The following is a 19430-nucleotide window of genomic DNA, read 5'->3' as shown; positions in this document are numbered from 1 at the left end:
ACCAGTAAGTGACTACTTAAAAAAAATGTACACACGCACACACATTCTCAAGGAATCTTCCTCAAAGTTATAAATCAGTTTCTGATGAAACCTTAGCTTAGAGCCAATTTCCCATAATTGATAATTTAAATAGGAAAGCATTATAATTCTCGATATGTCACCTAAACTCCCCACCCAAATTACTAAAATAAAACTAAACAGTAAAATGCTTATATGTATTGACTATCTATCACATTAAGTGCTTAAACCACTGCTTGTTGATTCTAATCATCAAACTGTTACTATGGCTGATAACAAAAAGTTGTGTATTACCACACAGCCCCTGTGTTGACATGCTGCATGTTTTTTAAAACATCTGTGATTTTTTTGTTTCACTGATTGTATTTGGAATGTAATTTTCCCACACATGGATTTGTTATGAATGCCGTATTGGCTTACAGGGTACAAATATACATTTTCCTATACAAAAAACTGGCTTTGGCCGTTTCTGTTGAACAAATTTTTTTATTTTTACTACATCTTAAATCATTTATGGGTTGGCAAGTTTCTTTTCCTATACTCTAAAAAAGAAATGCTATTATTTGTCTCCTGTTCTTTAGAGAAATACTATAATAAACTTCATAGTGAGTCTGTGTATATACATATATGAAGTGTAATCCCGACTTTGCACAGAGTGAAGCAACACCCCTGCAGCTAAGACGTGGCATGGGTGAGATTTTTGTTCATCATTTTCTAATGCTACGGTCAGGCCATTTTTGCAAGCTATGGATCTATTATCCCACCTAAGCCAGGACAAACAGACTTTGAATTACAGAGGAAGTGATGCTTGGCAACAGTATGGGCCCAGTATGTTTGTAATGTGAATTCCAATATTTGTTTAGTATTTCCAATAATATTCTTCTAGCAATATGCAGTCTTGTGGCATTAGGATAAGGAGAAAAAAGAGTTCCTGTTATATGAATAACTTTAGCTTTTATAGAGGATTATGACCAAAAGCAATTTAATAACACCTTAAATGATATCTTATTTCTACATGGAAAGTAGTTATAGAATCTTCATAGAGTTCTATGAGAATAAAATATACTTACTATTTATAAAAGAGAGAAAAATGAGAAAAAAAAAAGTTAAAAAAAAAAAGCTTTCCTAGTCTTTTATTCTTGAACTTCACTCTGGCATGCAGAGTTTAATGGTTTCTCAGATTATTATTTTGTGATTTTGTTTTTTATTTTGTGTTAAGTAAAGATAGAAGATATATATGTCTGACACATATGTATAAACTTAGCAGCAGCATTTTTAATAATGAAATATAGTATTTTCTAAAAAAAAAGAGTAAATGTTCTAGCTATCATCTTTGGTACTTCAAAAGAATTGGCCATAAGCTATGAATTTTCCTTTTCTGCTCCAACAATTCAAGTTATTTTCACTGATAAGAATTGTGCTGTGCCCTTAGAAGAAAAGGTAACTCTTGTTGGTTTTAGATTTAAATAATGTCTGCATAAACAGATCAGTAAGAGGTAAGTAAACATGCATGCCTATCCAAGTTGATATTTAAGGTGATTCCTTGGACATCTCCAAGCAAGCATCTCAAATTCCCATGATAAGTGTATTTGCTTTAAGTTGATTGAGTTGTGGTACAGTTTTCTCTGATTTTTTTCAAAAGCCATTGACACAATCAATTTGCATTTATAGCAGACTTTGAAACTAATGCGTTTAGTAGGGTAGCAAAATGCAAATCATTCTATGCTGTGCTGTGCTAAGTTGCTTCAGTTGTGTCTGACTTTGCAACCTCATGGACTGTAGCTCAGTAGGCTCCTCTGTCCATGGGGATTCTCCAAGCAGGAATACTGGAGTGGGTTGCCATGTCCTCCTCCAGGGGATCTTCCAAACCCAGGGATCGAACCCAGGTCTCCTGCATTGCAGGCAGATTCTTTACTGTCTGAGCCACCAGGAAAGCCCAAGAACACTGGAGTGGGTAGCCTATTTCTTCTCCAGGGGATTTTCCAGACCAGCGGACAAACCCGCATCTCCTACATTGCAGGCAGATTCTTTACCAGCTAAGCTACCAGGAAAGTCCAAATCATTATACAGAAAAAGTCAATTCTGTATAATACAAGTAATGAATAATCTTGAGGCTTCCCAGGTGGCGCTAGTGGTGAAGAGCTCGCTGCAATACAGGAAACATAATGAGACCATGTTTGATCCTGGGTAGGGAAGATTCCCCTGGAGGAGGGGCTGACAACCCACTCCAGTATTCTTGCCTAGAGAATCCCATGGACAGAGGAGCCTGGCAGGTCCATAGGGTCACAGTCAGACAGGACTGGAGCAACTTAGCACACAAGAACAATGAACAATCTGAATCTTCAAACACTGTAAATCATACAATGTCATCACATAGGATAAAAATACTTAGGAAAAATGAAAAGATCTGAATTAGAAAACTACAAACACTGCTGAGATTTTTTTTTTAAATATATGAATGGTGAGAGCATTGCATGTTCATGGATTGAATGACAGTTCTGTCAAGATGGTATTCTAAAATTGATCAATAAATGAAACACCCCAGCAAGCTCTTTCAGAGAAATTAATAAATCGATCTAATACTCATGGAAAATGCAAGATTTAGGATAGTCAAGACAATTTGATAAAAGGATCTAGTGATTTTCACTAAGAAGTCAGTGAGTAAGAGCCATCTACACTTAGTCATTTCCTTCTGAATATAGTCTTATTTCTCCAGATTCTTTTTCAGTGCCATTCAGCTAGCAACTAGACCCCAATGTCAGTTGGGACTGTGTTCTTAGTTCCACTTAAAAAGACCATTGTAGATGTGTAGACAGAATAATGCCACTTCCCCAGAAGATGGGACCCATCCTAATTCCTGGAATCTGGGACTGTGTTACATAACACAGCGAAAGGTATTTTGTAGCTGTGATTCAGTTAACGACATTAAATGGGGAGATTATATTGGACTATTCAGGTGGACCCAATCTAACCATGTCTGTGTGCTCAGTTGTGTCCAGGTCTCTGTGACCCCATGGACTGTAGCCCACCAGGTTCCTGTGTCTATGGCGTTCTTCAGGCAAGAAGACTGTTCCCTTCTCCAGGGGGTCTTCCCGATCCAGGGATGAAACCCAGGTCTCCTGCATTGCAAGCAGATTCTTTACAGTCTGTTTTAAAAAGTTTGTGTCTGCTTTGATTAAATCATTCACGTGACAGATACTTCTTCCCTGGCTTTCTGAAGCAAGAAAGGGGTGGATTCTGTTGTTGCTGAAAAAAATGAAGAAATGACAAATTAACTCTGCTTATTCAGGGCAGCACTCGAAGGACTGTTTATAAAATCTAGACTTTCTGCTAAGAGAACAAACAGGACCACCACTCAGCTGCCCAAAGTGAAAAAGTACTAGGTAACCGTAATTAAACACTTCCTGTAATTCCCAGGGGAAGTTGCTATTTGCAGATGATCTTTATTTCAGAATGAAGCATTGATAATAGAGACGGGAAATGTTTCAACATTTATCTTTTTAATTCTTGAATCAGTGAGGACAATATCTTGCTGTTTATGAGTACAAAACAGCCCTGTCCTAGGTATACAAGGGTATACATAAGTCTGTAACATCATTAGCTACAGTAAAATTACTAGACAGCACAGCAAAGTAGGGTTAACTAAAGATACATTTTAATAAGAAAATGCTTTGAAATAACATGAAGTCAATGGACATTTGACTGTACAGTTTATTCTGTCAAAATATAAATGTATGTCAGCTTATGTGTGTGAATTACACAGTCAGTTTCAACACAGCCACGTGCCTAGGATTGTGTGAAACAACTCATAAGCCATTCTCTAAGGGGTGTTGTGAAAACTTCCAAAAGTACCCCGGATATTTGGTCAGAGCTAAGGGATAAACTTTAAGGCAATCTTGCAAGTGAATGTAAACTTTTCTAAAGTGGCCTTTCCAGTAAAGGATTACTGTCGTGAATACTCTGTACTTTATAGTGCCATTGGATATTTTTAGTAGCACGTCATCACACTAATTGTCACTTTTTAAAAATCAGCTTTAAAATCCTGCAATTATAATTTTAAAAAAAATGTCTGGGGTGCTTTTATTCTGTAGACTTTGGGCAGGCACTTTCTGTTGATTTTCCTGTAAATCCTATTTTCTTCTAATAATTTTTATCTTTAGCTAGAATTGTATTGCTAAGATTGTGTTCTAAATACTGTGTTCATATATTGAGAAATAATAATTAGCCTACAATTTGTCTAATTTAAATCTAATTTGAAAATTTCTTTTTAGAGGTCATTTTCTACAGAAGCATTCAAAATAAATAGTGCTACTCTTTGAGCATGTTTCAGCATGATGACATTTTTCTGTCTTTTTCCAAAGTAATTTGTAGAGCATGTGAACTAAACTGACTACTGGAGATGTAGATACAGGCCATTATGAGAGTCCCCTCGTAGTGACCACCTGGTTTCACTTAATTTCCTTCTTAGCCTTATAACTGGCAGAGACCACCAGGTAATTGTCTGGATTCATGTCCTTAAGGGTTGGAGATTTGCTCTGGACGGGGGATGTCTTGCCATCCACACGGGATATCTGCAGCATCCGGCAGGGGTCGTGTTTCAACAAATACCCTGCGAACGTTTCCCATCCTCCTCCCACGCGGACCATAACATGCTTGTTGTGCAGCATCTGGGGAATGAAAAGAGAGCGAATGAGTGAAATTCTGAGAATTCCTGCAGTATCTCAAATCAGCTTCCAGCTCTAGCGTGGTTACTGTTTTCTGTTTTGTTTTTCAAGCCCCCATTGTTCTTCCACTTCTTGTCTGAGTCAGCATAGAGTTTATGAGAGAAGCTTTGTTTTTTCCAGGCAAGTGGATCATGCATGGTTCGCATCCCTGGGTTGCAGCTTTGCCCTGCTGTGGCCATCAGTAGGTACAATCCCCTGTTGGTTCAGTGAGTCTAGAGGCTCCTCGCTGACACCTGAGGCTGCATCATAGCCTCCTCATTGTCCCATTTCCTGCTTGCTGCCTCAGATAAGAGCTCCTTTCTCCCCACTTGGTTATTCCCCCCTGAACCAGGACTTTCAAGACCATGGAAATGCCTGCTGTAAAATATATAGAATATAGAATTGGAATAAAGAATACAGATATATACGTGTGTGTGTTAGTTACTCAGTCATGACCGACTCTTTGCGACCCCATGGACTGTAGCTAGCCAGGCTGTGCTGTCCATGGGATTCTCCAGGCAAGAATTCTGGAATGAATTGCCATTACCTTCTCCAAGATCTATGTATATATGTATATATGTAAATATATGTGTGTATATTTACAGATCTATATGGGTTCCCGGGTGGCTCAGTGGCTCAATTTACCTGCCAGTGGAGGGGATGTAGGAGGCATGGGTTCGATCCCTGGGTCAGGAAGATTACCTGGAGGAGGAAATGGCTACCCACTCCAGTATTCTTGCCTGGAAAATTCCATAGACAGAGGAGCCTTGCGGGCTACCGTCCATAGGGTCACAAAGAATCAGACACAACTGAGTGACTGAGCACACACGTATGCACAAATATATATATAAATGCAGTGCTTGGATGCAATCTCAGAAACGACAGAATGATCTCTGTTCGTTTCCAAGGTAAACCATTCAATATCACAGTAAACCAAGTCTATGCCCCAACCAGTAACGCTGAAGAAGCTGAAGTTGAACGGTTCTATGAAGACCTACAAGACCTTTTAGAACTAACACCCAAAAAAGATGTCCTTTTCATTATAGGGGACTGGAATGCAAAAGTAGGAAGTAAAGAAACACCTGGAGTAACAGGCAAATTTGGCCTTGGAATACGAAATGAAGCAGGTCAAAGACTAATAGAGTTTTGCCAAGAAAATGCGCTGGTCATAACAAACACCCTCTTCCAACAACACAAGAGAAAACTCTACACATGGACATCACCGGATGGTCAACAGCAAAATCAGATTGATTATATTCTTTGCAGCCAAAGATGGAGAAACTCTATACAGTCAGCAAAAACAAGACCAGGAGCTGACTGTGGCTCAGACCATGAACTCCTTATTGCCAAATTCAGACTTAAATTGAAGAAAGTAGGGAAAACCACTAGACCATTCAGGTATGACCTACATCAAATCCCTTATGATTATACAGTAGAAGTAAGAAATAGATTTAAGGGCCTAGATCTGATAGATAGAGTGCCTGATGAACTATGGAATGAGGTTCGTGACATTGTACAGGAGATAGAGATCAAGACCATTCCCATAGAAAAGAAATGCAAAAAAGCAAAATGGCTGTCTGGGGAGACCTTACAAATAGCTGTGAAAAGAAGAGAAGTGAAAAGCAAAGGAGAAAAGGAAAGATATAAACATCTGAATGCAGAGTTCCAAAGAATAGCAAGAAGAGATAAGAAAGCCTTCTTCAGCGATCAATGCAAAGAAATAGAGGAAAACAACAGAATGGGAAAGACTAGGGATCTCTTCAAGAAAATCAGAGATACCAAAGGAACATTTCATGCAAAGATGAGCTCGATAAAGGACAGAAATTGTATGGACCTAACAAAAGCAGAAGATATTAAGAAGAGATGGCAAGAATATACAGAAGAACTGTACAAAAAAGATTTTTATGACCTAGATAATCACAATGGTGTGATCACTGACCTAGAGCCAGACATCCTGGAATGTGAAGTCAAGTGGGCCTTAGAAAGCATCACTACAAACAAAGCTAGTGGAGGTGATGGAATTCCAGTTGAACTATTTCAAATCCTGAAAGATGATGCTGTGAAAGTGCTGCATTCAATATGCCAGCAAATTTGGAAAACTCAGCAGTGGCCACAGGACTGGAAAACAGTTTTCATTCAGTTTTCATTCATTCATCCAGTCAGTTTTCATTCCAATCTCAAAGAAAGGCAATGCCAAAGAATGCTCAAACTACTGCACAATTGCACTCATCTCACACGCTAGTAAAGTAATGCTCAAAATTCTCCAAGCCAGGCTTCAGCAATATGTGAACCGTGAACTTCCTGATGTTCAAGCTGGTTTTAGAAAAGGCAGAGGAACCAGAGATCAAATTTCCAACATCTGCTGGATCATAGAAAAAGCAAGAGAGTTCCAGAAAAACATCTATTTCTGCTTTATTGACTATGCCAAAGCCTTTGACTGTGTGGATAACAATAAACTGTGGAAAATTCTGAAAGAGATGGGAATACCAGACCACCTGACCTGCCTCTTGAGAAATTTGTATGCAGGTCAGGAAGCAACAGTTAGAACTGGACATGGAACAACAGACTGGTTCCAAATAGGAAAAGGAGTTCGTCAAGGCTGTATACTGTCACCCTGTGTATTTAACTTATATTCAGAGTACATCATGAGAAACGCTGGACTGGAAGAAACACAAACTGGAATCAAGACAGCCAGGAGAAATATCAATAACCTCAGATATGCAGATGACACCACCCTTATGGCAGAAAGTGAAGAGGAACTCAAAAGCCTCTTGATGAAAGTGAAAGTGGAGAGTGAAAAAGTTGGCTTAAAGCTCAACATTCAGAAAACGAAGATCATGGCATCCGGTCCCACCACTTCATGGGAAATAGATGAGGAAACAGTGGAAACAGTGCCAGACTTTATTTTTCTGGGCTCCAAAATCACTGCAGATGGTGACTGCAGCCATGAAATTAAAAGACGCTTACTCCTTGGAAGGAAAGTTATGACCAACCTAGATAGCATATTCAAAAGCAGAGACATTACTTTGCCAACAAAGGTCCGTCTAGTCAAGGCTATGGTTTTTCCTGTGGTCATGTATGGATGTGAGAGTTGGACTGTGAAGAAGGCTGAGCGCCAAAGAATTGATGCTTTTGAAGTGTGGTGTTGGAGAAGACTCTTGAGAGTCCCTTGGACTGCAAGGAGATCCAACCAGTCCATTCTGAAGGAGATCAGCCCTGGGATTTCTTTGGAAGGAATGATGCTAAAGCTGAAACTCCAGTACTTTGGCCACCTCACGTGAAGTGTTGACTCATTGGAAAAGACTCTGATGCTGGGAGGGATTGGGGGCAGGAGGAGAAGGGGACAACAGAGGATGAGATGGCTGGATGGCATCACTGACTCGATGGACGTGAGTCTCAGTGAACTCTGGGAGTTGGTGATGGACAGGGAGGCCTGGCGTGCTGTGATTCCTGGGGTTGCAGAGTCGGACATGACTGAGCGACTGATATTATCTGATGACTTCTTTGGTGGCTCAGATTGTAAGGAGTCTGCCTGCACTGCTGGAGACCTGGGTTCAAGCCCTGGGTTGGGAAGATCCCCTGAAGAAGGAAATGGCAACCCACTCCAGTATTCTTGCCTGGAAAATCCCATGGACAGAGGAGCCTGGCAGGCTACAGTCCTTGGGATAGTCAAGAGTCAGACATGACTGTGTGACTTGACTTCACTTCATATATATATATATATACACACACACATATATCATAAATATATACATGTACATTTCATAGTGATTCAATTATACATATATATGTACATACCTGTATTCTTTTTTCCAATTCTATCCCATTATAGTTTATTTTAAGATATTGAACATAGTTCTCTATGCTATATAGTCAATCCTTGTTATCTGCTTTTGGAATATAATGTTAATGATCCCACAAATACTCAATGGAAAATGGAATTGAAGATGCACTCAGAAAAACTGAAACCTTCCCCAGTCACCCACTGTTGAGGCTTTTGAGGAAAGATTTTATGGAGTGACCAAATAGTTACGTTTGTCTTTTTCTCATTCTTCCTAGTTAGCATAGAATACCTCCTCAAAACAAAAACAAACAAAAACCTTACTTTCAGCTGCATGAACCATTTAGAGCTCCAGATTAACAAGACTACAGATTGAAAAGGTGAAACGTGGTTATTTAACATATCTGAGTTGTGGAGGATTGGCACAGTGAGCCAAAGATTTGATCTTAGTAAGAATAAGAGGGTGTACCACACGCTCACGAAAGACCCTGCTGACTTGTCTCCTGCCCAAAATATTACAACAATGGCAATATAATCTTGGGAAGTGGGTGTAGGTTTGGGAGAGGATTTGGGAAGCAGTTTTCCAGGTCAGGCTTCCTTGGTGGCTCAGACAGTAAAGAATCCTCCTGCAATGCGGGAGACCTGGGTTTGATTCTGGGTTGGGAAGATCCCCTGGAGGAGGGAAAGGCCTCCCACACCGCTATTCTTGTCTGGGCAATTCCATGGACCTGGCAGGCTACCGTCCATGGGGTCCCAAAGAGTCGGACACGCCTGCATGACTTCACTTCGCCTGCTGTGCCTCCCCAGGTCCCACCAGTGACACCACGTTCCTGTTGTGTAGGATGAAGATAGTGAGACCCGGATCTTTGACTATGATTTCCTGACTCCCAGTCTAGTGCTCTTCCCACAAGGGTTCCTCCTTATAAAATCCATCAGGGCATTTGTAATTTTACTGGCCTATTGTCATTTCACAAGTTCCTGGCTTTGTCTCTACTTCCTGATTTTAAAACTTGGAGTTCCTGAGAGAAAAACAGAAAAGGCCAGTTTCAAAATAACACTTTGACCCGAGGTGTTCCAACATAGCTGCTTTTGCTTATTGTTGAAGTCCTGGCACCTATCCTTGCAAACTACCTCTACACATCATTGGCATGATGCCCCTGGCAGAATGCCCAAGTTCACTTGACTATCAGCAGTCTGTTTCACCAGAAAGAAACAAGCAGTCAGAAGGATTTTTAAACTATCAGTGAATTCTGGAAAATAGAGACAGAAATGCTTTTCAGCCTAGAGTATAAGATTTGGTACAAAGTGCTTGCAGATTCTTTCATGCATCCATAGGACCATAGAAAGTGGATCCAACTTGAGACAGAGTCATTCTGAATATGAATAACACAGGAATTAAATTTCTGCCCACCTCATCTTTCATACTCTTCCTATAGCTAATCAACAACTTACGTTTTGCTAAAGAAAGCCAGTGGTCAAAGTGGGCAAGTTTTAAGCATGGGATGAAAATAACAGAGCTATAGGTGGTTATAGCCTGATTATAGAGATTTGAATCCCATGCCTTTCTTTATAACATGGTCAGTCTCAAGAAAATAAAAAAAAAAAAAGAAATGAATGCCCACCTGGTGTCCATAAACAAATCCATTATTGTTTAACCTAAAAGCAAACAGTGATGACGTATGATATATTTCCCGTGTTTGGACTCTCACAGGTGTGAGCTCAGAGCAGTGTTCATACTGTCATCGTAGAGTACTACTTTTCATGCGTCCTTCCATACTACTTGCCTTGTCTAACATAAGGTATCAGTATCAGTATTACTGCACTTCACAGTTAGTAAAACTGAAGCTCTTAGAAGAACTGATACTCTTATGCAAGATCACAAACAAATCAGTGGCAACACTGGAACAAGAACCCTTTTATCTGTTATATCATATCCACTATCCACTTTCTGTGCAAAGCTTCTAGATTTGGATATTCAATCTACTTCAGATCAGATCAGATCAGTCGCTCACTCATGTCTGACTCTTTGCAACCCCATGAATCGCAGCACGCCAGGCCTCCCTGTCCATCACCAACTCCCGGAGTTCACTCAGACTCACGTCCATCGAGTCAGTGATGCCATCCAGCCATCTCATCCTCTGTCGTCCCCTTCTCCTCCTGCCCCCAATCCCTCTCAGCACCACAGTTTTTTCCAATGAGTCAGCTCTTCACATGAGGTGGCCAAAATACTGGAGTTTCAGCTTTAGCATCATTCCTTCCAAAGAAATCCCAGGGCTGATCTCCTTCAGAATGGACTGGTTGGATCTCCTTGCAGTCCAAGGGACTCTCAAGAGTCTTCTCCAACACCACACTTCAAAAGCATCAATTCTTCAGCGCTCAGCCTTCTTCACAGTCCGACTCTCACATCCATACATGACCACAGGAAAAACCATAGCCTTGACTAGACAAACCTTTGTTGGCAAAGTAATGTCTCAGCTTTTGAATATGCTATCTATGTTGGTCATAACTTTCCTTCCAAGGAGTAAGCGTCTTTTAATTTCATGGCTGCAGTCACCATCTGTAGTGATTTTGGAGCCCAGAAAAATAAGTCTGACACTGTTTCCACTGTTTCCACATCTATTTCCCATGAAGTGATGGGACCGGATGCCATGATCTTCATTTTCTGAATGTTGAGCTTTAAGCCAACTTTTTCACTCTCCACTTTCACTTTCATCAAGAGGCTTTTGAGTTCCTCTTCACTTTCTGCCATAAGGGTGGTGTCATCTGCATATCTGAGGTTATTGATATTTCTCCCGGCAATCTTGATTCCAGCTTGTGTTTCTTCCAGTCCATCGTTTCTCATGATGTACACTGCATATAAGTTAAATAAAGAGGGTGACAATATACAGCCTTGACATACTCCTTTTCCTATTTGGAATCAGTCTGTTGTTCCATGTCCAGTTCTAACTGTTGCTTCCTGACCTCCATATAGGTTTCTCAAGAGGCAGATCAGGTGGTCTGGTATTCCCATCTCTTTCAGAATTTCCCACAGTTTATTGTGATCCACACAGTCAAAGGCTTTGGCACAGTCAATAAAGCAGAAATAGATGTTTTTCTGGAATTCTCTTGCTTTTTCCATGATCCAGCAGATGTTGGCAATTTGATCTCTGGTTCCTCTGCCTTTTCTAAAACCAGCTTGAACATCAGGAAGTTCACATATTGCTGAAGCCTGGCTTGGAGAATTTTGAGCATTACTTTACTAGCGTATGAGATGAGTGCAATTGTGCGGTAGCTTGAGCATTCTTTGGCATTGCCTTTCTTTGGGATTGGAATGAAAACTGACGTTTTCCAGTCCTGTGGCCACTGCTGAGTTTTCCAAATTTGCTGGCATATTGAGTGCAGCACTTTCACAGCATCATCTTTCAGGATTTGGAATAGCTCAACTGGAATTCTATCACCTCCACTAGCTTTGTTCGTAGTGATGCTTTCTAAGGCCCACTTGACTTCACATTCCAGGATGTCTGGCTCTAGGTCAGTGATCACACCATCGTGATTATCTCTATACATGGGCATCACCAGATGGTCAACACCGAAATCAGATTGATTATATTCTTTGCAGCCAAAGATGGAGAAGCTCTATACAGTCAGCAAAAACAAGACCAGGAGCTGACTGTGGCTCAGACCATGAACTCCTTATTGCCAAATTCAGACTTAAATGGAAGAAAGTAGGGAAAACCACTAGACCATTCAGGTATGACCTAAATCATATCCCTTATGATTATACAGTGGAAGTGAGAAATAGATTTAAGGACCTAGATCTGATAGATAGAGTGCCTGATGAACTATGGAATGAGGTTCATGACATTGTACAGGAGACAGGGATCAAGACCATCCCCATGGAAAAGAAATGCAAAAAAGAAAATGGCTGTCTGGGGAGGCCTTACAAATAGCTGTGAAAAGAAGAGAAGCGAAAAGCAATGGAGATAAGGAAAGATATAAACATCTGAATGCAGAGTTCCAAAGAATAGCAAGAAGAGATAAGAAAGCCTTCTTCAGCGATCGATGCAAAGAAATAGAGGAAAACAACAGAATGGGAAAGACTAGAGATCTCGTCAAGAAAATCAGAGATACCAAAGGAACATTTCATGCAGAGATGGGCTCGATAAGGTACAGAAATGGTATGGACCTAAGAGAAGCAGAAGATATTAAGAAGAGATGGCAAGAATACACAGAAGAACTGTACAAAAAAGATCTTCACAACCCAGATAATCACGATGGTGTGGTCAATCTACTTAGTGACTTCCAAGTCACTAATTTAGCTCAAGCAAGGAATTATCAATGCCAGAAATAGTTTTAAATCACTTAAGTGGATTAAATGCTCATGTAATATGATTTATAGTTTTACTCTAATAAACTGTAAATAAATATTGCATTTAATTTCAGAAAATTAGCCTTTAGTAGTCCTAATATGTGTCAAGTACAGGTAATAGGATAAAATATATTTATAGATATGTATATGTTGGCATAAGAAGAACTGGGTTTTGATTCTCTGTTCAATGTACATATTACCGTTCCTTTATTTCTGATGCTTCATAATGTTGAACAATTTTGCATTCCCCATTCCAAAAGATAACTCCTTTTGATTAACAGTGCCAAAGCACGTGTGGATTGAATATGCAGTCTAGTTGTCTGTTACTGCATTTCTCTTGAGTAAAGAAAAACAGAGCTGCTACAAATATCCTGCCACACTGCATGTTGCAGAGCAGCTGTTTTTGCACACTAGGCCTATTGTAACATTGCTGTTTTCTACCATCAGCCTCATTCCTCACTGTGCCCTTGATTCTAACAAAGGTAAGATGATTCATTATCAACTTAGCAACATCTCTAAATGCTGAAGGGAAAAAGAACAAAACAACAAAAATCTTGTCTCCACATTTTCCCAAAGGCCTTAATAAAGTTTTATAAGCAGAGCTGGGTTATCATAAAACATTTTAGTTTTTGATGTTTTTGAGTGACATACATCCCTTGCCCAGGGAAAACAATCAGTAGGCCTCAAAGTTATGTTTTTGTTTTTTAAATAATTTCTTCCAGTAATGAGAAAAAGATCACCTGTTTTTATCAAGGACATCTTGCTTTATGCCTTTGTCCTCGTAATATGTTTAATTATGTATCATTTTCTTAGGAGGCCTCTTGCCATCTGCCAGAGAAAGGGAAACTTTTTCTCGGATGACACAGAGTCACAGTATCACAGCACCTACTCTGTGCCAGATAACCTACAAATATACCTTCCTGAAATAAGGAGGATAAAAGACATTGAGGTCATTGGCAATGGTCTCATTTCACAGATGTACCAACTGGCAGAGTGAGGGTCACATAGGTGGTTCCTGAGAGCCAAGCTAGAAATCACATCTCCTTTACTCCCAATCTGTTCTTCCAAAAGTTAATATTCTAAAAATGAATCCAATCTTTAAAGGTGGGAGAATCACTTAATATATTGACCCAGCAGTGGTTTATAACACTCTCAGATAAGTCTTTTGACTTACTGGATTCACTGCACATCTTGTTAGACTATAATATGTTAACCTACAGCCCACTTTCTAGTACCACCTTTCAATCTTATCTTCCTAACACAGTCAGGTAACAAATTATCCTATAAACAACAACTTCTGTAGCTCATCCAGATACTTAAAGAGAAAAAAAAAATGGGTTGAAAGGAAGTAAGTTAATTCTCCTATATCAACATAAAACATAATGGAAAATTCAAATGTTGTAGAAATGATTAATCAAAAGCTTCCTACAAATTTTGAGTTCATAGCAGGCGGTCTAGTGGTCTGGTTCTTATGATGTGTGATAACAGGACTTCAGGAAAATTATTTTTCCTTTCTAATTATTGAAGCAACAGACTGGAATCATATAATGTGTAGTTACTAAGAACTTAAAGCAAGAAAAAGTATGTATATTTCTTTTTTCTTGGGGACATTAATTAGTCATCAAAAACAATTACATCAACTCACTTTTTGTTGACAAGGCACAGTTGATATTTATGTATGGATCACAGAAAATCATATGTTTTACTAAATGAAAAAAAATGGCCCGATAAAACAGTCAGAAAATATTGTGGATTTATTGGTAATGTATTTGTGTTAAAGGTGACTGGGCTACATAGAGCTGTTATATTACACAAACAGAAAACAAGAAAAACACCATCAACAAAAAGAACTAATAGAAAATGTCTTTTAGGTAAGCAGAGTTCAAAGTTAAATGCTTTCTGTCCTATCTGATAGCTTTATTTCATAAATTCCCCAGCACAGATCTGCTTGTGTGTTCACCTCTGTCCGAAATCACCATTCCTGTGAAACACTTCAGGTGTCACCACCTCATAGGGGAAACACCAACATATCTCTTTCATTCTGATTTGAATCTTGTGTCTGTGACTTTGAAGACCCAGGGAAGCAGGAGTGTCTGTGTCTGAATGCCAATGTCCTTAGACCTGGAGGATGTGAAAGCGTTCCAGCGCAATGCCCTCACCATCGCTCACACTTCACCAATCCACCCTCCAGTCCAGGGCCACAGCGAGCTTTGTAAGAGGAAAATCTGGCCAAGCTCCTGCCCTGCCAAGGTCCTGGGGTGGTTCTGCACCGTCTCCAGTGTTTCTCAGCCATGTTCAGATCCAGTCCCCCTGAGGAATATGACTTATTCTCATCATCACAAAAGGCTGTGGGAACAATTCTGGGCAAGCAAAGGTGTGAGTGTACAAGCAGGCCTGAGCGAGTGTGTTTGTGTGTGTAGGGCCGGAACAGAATCTTGCATATCTAGGATGGGCAGAACTACACATAATCTGAAGAGACAATTTGTGAATGAGTCTGATACCTACCTCCCTTACCTCTGTCCCTCTCCTGCCCCCATGAGAACAACTGGCCTGAGTCAGCAAGCACTTTACGGTCCTGCTATTACTGTTTTCCCGCGTTCTTTCTCACTGTGCCTGCGCGATCACATTCTGTTGGGCACGTGGCACACTGCACAACTCTGCAGCTAAGTGTGGCCCTATTTTTCTGTGTCCATAACCACCCTCCAAATTATTTACCCAGCGAATATTCTGAACTCCTTAGAACACCCTGAAAGGTTCATGCCTTTCTACATGTAGAGGATTGTTACAGATTCACCAGGAGAATCAAAGTAGGTCTCTTCAGTTGACCAACAAATATTGGTTGAGTGCCAGACAAGTTTATTCCTTGCTAAATTTTATACCCTAAGGACCTAGGACAGTGGAAAGTACACAAAGGGCACTCAATAAATGCTTGTTAAGTGGATGAATGAACAATGTTAACACCTGCTAATGCTCCACCCAGGTGTTGCTGCCTTTATACAATATTTTTACATTTTCTGATCTTTAGATTACCTTCTTTGGATCTTGAGATTTTCCTGCACAGACCTCAAGCAAAGTACCTCGAATACTTTATTGTCTTATTTCTTGACCTTCTTTCTGACCACCCTAAAGGGTCACATCCTATTTAGCTTTGTGCCCAGTCGTGTCCGACTCTTTGCGACCCCATGGACTGTAGCCTGTCAGGCTCCTCTGTTTGTGGAATTCTCCAAGCAAGAATACTGGAGTGGGTTGCCACTTCATTCTCCAGGGGATCTTCCCGACCCAGGGATTGAACTGGGGTCTCCTGCATTGCAGGCGGGTTCTTTACCAGGGAAGCCCTCAGCTTTGTATATATGGCAACTATTATCATATGTAATATGTAAAAGACATGAGTTATTCACAGAAAGATAAGAAAAGACAAAATGCTTTGTCTTTAACAGAAAGAGTCAAAAAACAGGTTGTGAATGATAATCCACATCAAATATTGCTTAGAGAATTCCTTTGAGAGAGACAGATTGGGGGTAAGAGTATGAAGCTTTAACAGGGATCATATTTTTTTTTTTACATATTCATTAACCCTTTTATTTTTCCCAAATTCTTAGTTGCTATTATTATTTAAACTTTTTATTTTATACTGGAATATAGAGATGGTTGGGCTTCCTAGGTAGTGTTAGTGATAAAGAACCTGCCTGCCAACGCAGGAGACACAAGAGACATGGGTTTGAACCCTGGGTCGGGAAGATCCCTGGAGATCTGGAGAAACCACTCCAGTATTCTTGCCTGGAGAATCCCATGGACAGAGGATCCTTATGGGCTACTGTCCACTGGGTTTCACAGAGTTGGACATGACAGAAGAAACTTTAGCATGCATGCATAGAGATGGTTGGTGGCATCACTGACTCAGTGGGCATGAATTTGAGGAAACTCCAGAGACAGTGAAGGACAGGGAAGCTTGGCGTGCTGCAGTCCACGGGGTCGCAAAGAGCTGGACACAACTGAGCGACTGAACAACAATCCATAGATGATTAACCATGCTGTGACAGTTTTGGGTGGACAGCAAAGTGACTCAGCTATACATATTCATGTATCCATTCTCCCCCAAACTTCCCTCCCATCCAGGCTGCCACATAACATTAAGGAGAGCTCCATATGCTATACAGTAGGCCCTAGTTGGGATCATATTTGAAAAGGGGATATTGTGCTGAGAGTCAATAGAGCAATGAAGAGGAGAGAAAGCAGAAAGGGAAAGATGGAGAGAAGAAGGAAGTGTCCTGAATGAATCCAGAAGCATGTGATTCTCTTCATTACCTCCCTTAACAAGTTCTGATAACACTGGAAATGCATATTTTAAAAGTATTTTTCACTACAGTAACAAACTGCTTGATAAAATTTTCACCCCCTCCTCTTTCTCTTTCAGTGCTTACTTGTTTGAGGTCACTCTCATTAAGCCCTTCCTAATCAAGTGACCAGAGAGGCTCGTATTTCTGCCCAGTCTGTGAACTGCTCTCCATCTGAGCCATCCTTTTAAGAGGCAACCATCTCTGATGCTGACTGAGGAGAGGAGACAATCCTCCTAAATTTAGATCAGTTTGGCTTCGTGGGACGTTATATGCTTCCTAAACGTCCTTGTCAACCCTGTTCATGGTGTGTTTTTACAAGCCATCATAACCTGAGTGAAAATATTGTTTTTAGAATGCAGTCATTTGCTCTCCAGAGAAAGAGTGTTAAATTAATTTATAGTACAACAGACTCTGTCTTCATCGAATATTCTACTGAAATGGCATATGGTGAAAATTGGACAACTGGGAATTCAGTGCTCTGCCTAAGGTACGCTGACACCTGGAGGAGTGAAATGGCAGGTGTGCAATCCCTAGTGGGTCATGACGAAAGGTCAAAACCTCCATCTTCAAGATAAGTGACGACGTGACCTAGGAATAGGGCAACAGAGGCTTTCTTAACCACAGGTGACATGTGAAGCCTCCTTTTTGTCAAAGGTTGGGGGTTCATCTCAACTTCTCTGGCTATTTGAAATTAGAAATGGTTAAATACTACCCAATCAATAAGCTTCTGGAATTATCTCTTTATTGTTTACAAAGCATTTGTCATGTTTGTCGTCTCATTTTTATCTACCTAATCGTCCTTTGGTTTATTATGCTGTTTTCTTAGATAACACTTGAGATCTGAACAACAGTCACCAGAGCAGAAGCTCTGTTTCATCTTTACCAGACTGCCTAGGTATGGATACCACTAACTAGCTGTACAACCCTAAGACATTATTTAATCTCTCTGTGCTTCAGTTTCTTATCTGTGAAATGATTATAATTTAGAGTGTTTTGTATGAAGATATTAATATGTGTAAGCATGTAGCCACATTGCCTGGGGCGTGACACTGAATAGCAACCTGCTATTATTATAATTATTATCAAAAGAATAGTACTATAATAGTGATGATGATGATGATAAACTTCTTATGGATTTTATTTCAGTTAGTTCTTGGAGCTACCCTAAGCATCTTGTATTATTATTGATATTTACAAATGAGAAAATGATAGCTCAGAAAAGTCATGTGAATTGCTCAAAGTCACTTAGCTAGAAAGTGACAAAGTTTAGATTTGAACTTGGCTTTCTCTTACCTCAAAGGCAATACTCATTACCACTAAACTATACCCCCTAAAGTTGCTTCACCAGGAGTCATGATTGTCTGGGGTCTTATCTAGACTCTTCCCTTGGACAATACCTCTTTTCTTTAGGAATAGCTGTTGCCATTTTATAATGTCTCCATTCATGATCATATCAAGACCCAGAACAGAATAAGGAACTTAATACATGCTTGGAAGAATTTATTTCAAGTTGAACCTGATGTTTAACCCATACAAAAATACTGAAACTTAGGTACACTGTACACTTAGGGCTTTGTTCTGGGCCCCATACTCTGAAAGGAAACTGCAGAGCAGAAACCTCTGACAGCTTGCAAAATACTTTCAATTAAACCATTTCATTTTGTTATCACACCTGCCCCAGTGGTTTGAGAGGTTAATATTACTGTTTCCATTGCACAAATGGAGAAAGGTTCTCCTCTGGTAGCTCAGATGGTAAAAAAAATCTCCCTGCAATGCAAGAGACCCAGGTTTGATCCGCGAGTCAGGAAGATCCCCTGGAGACAGGAATGGCAACCCACTCCAGTATTCTTGCCTGGAGAAGTCCATGGACAGACTATGGGGTCACAAAAAGTCAGACACAACTGAGAGACTAACACTCTCACTTTCAGAGAGGTTAGGTGGGTAGCTCATGGGTACACAGCAAGAGCACAGACCTAGTCTTCTGATTCCCAGTTTTGCGATTTTTTTTGTCTTTGGTAATAACATATCAGGGGGAATATAATCCTCAAACCCTTATTTGAAGGGTGAACTGTTGCAGTATCCTAAATGGTAAGAACCAATCATCCAGCATGAACAGGGCCTTGAATCTGAAACCCTCTGGCTCTTAAGGCTGACCAGAAAAAAAATCCCTGGCCTACTTCTGTGATTTCCTTCTGGAGGGGTAAAAAGTTTAATCCTCAGACTCAATATGGACAAATGACTCT

At 40.1% G+C, this 19430-nt stretch overlaps 1 protein-coding gene across 7 annotated transcripts in view; it reads right to left on the bottom strand.

The window, feature by feature from the left end:
- Nucleotides 1-3497: 3497 nt before the first annotated feature.
- Nucleotides 3498-19430, bottom strand: part of GAS2 (growth arrest specific 2) — a 180216-nt gene continuing 164283 nt past the window's right edge. For all 7 annotated transcript variants that reach the window (XM_086385714.1, XM_086385708.1, XM_086385710.1 and 4 more), the window contains one exon: nt 3498-4685. In XM_086385714.1, coding sequence (XP_086241840.1) covers nt 4467-4685 — 219 coding nt within the window. In that variant the 3' untranslated portion in view covers nt 3498-4466. The remainder of the gene's footprint in view (nt 4686-19430) is intronic.

The sequence above is a fragment of the Bos grunniens genome, chromosome 29, assembly GCF_055505025.1.
Source record: "Bos grunniens cultivar Pamir isolate PY7600 chromosome 29, Bosgru_T2T1.0, whole genome shotgun sequence".
NCBI classification, from domain to species: Eukaryota; Metazoa; Chordata; class Mammalia; order Artiodactyla; family Bovidae; genus Bos; species Bos grunniens.
This window is presented reverse-complemented; position numbering and strand designations above follow the sequence as displayed.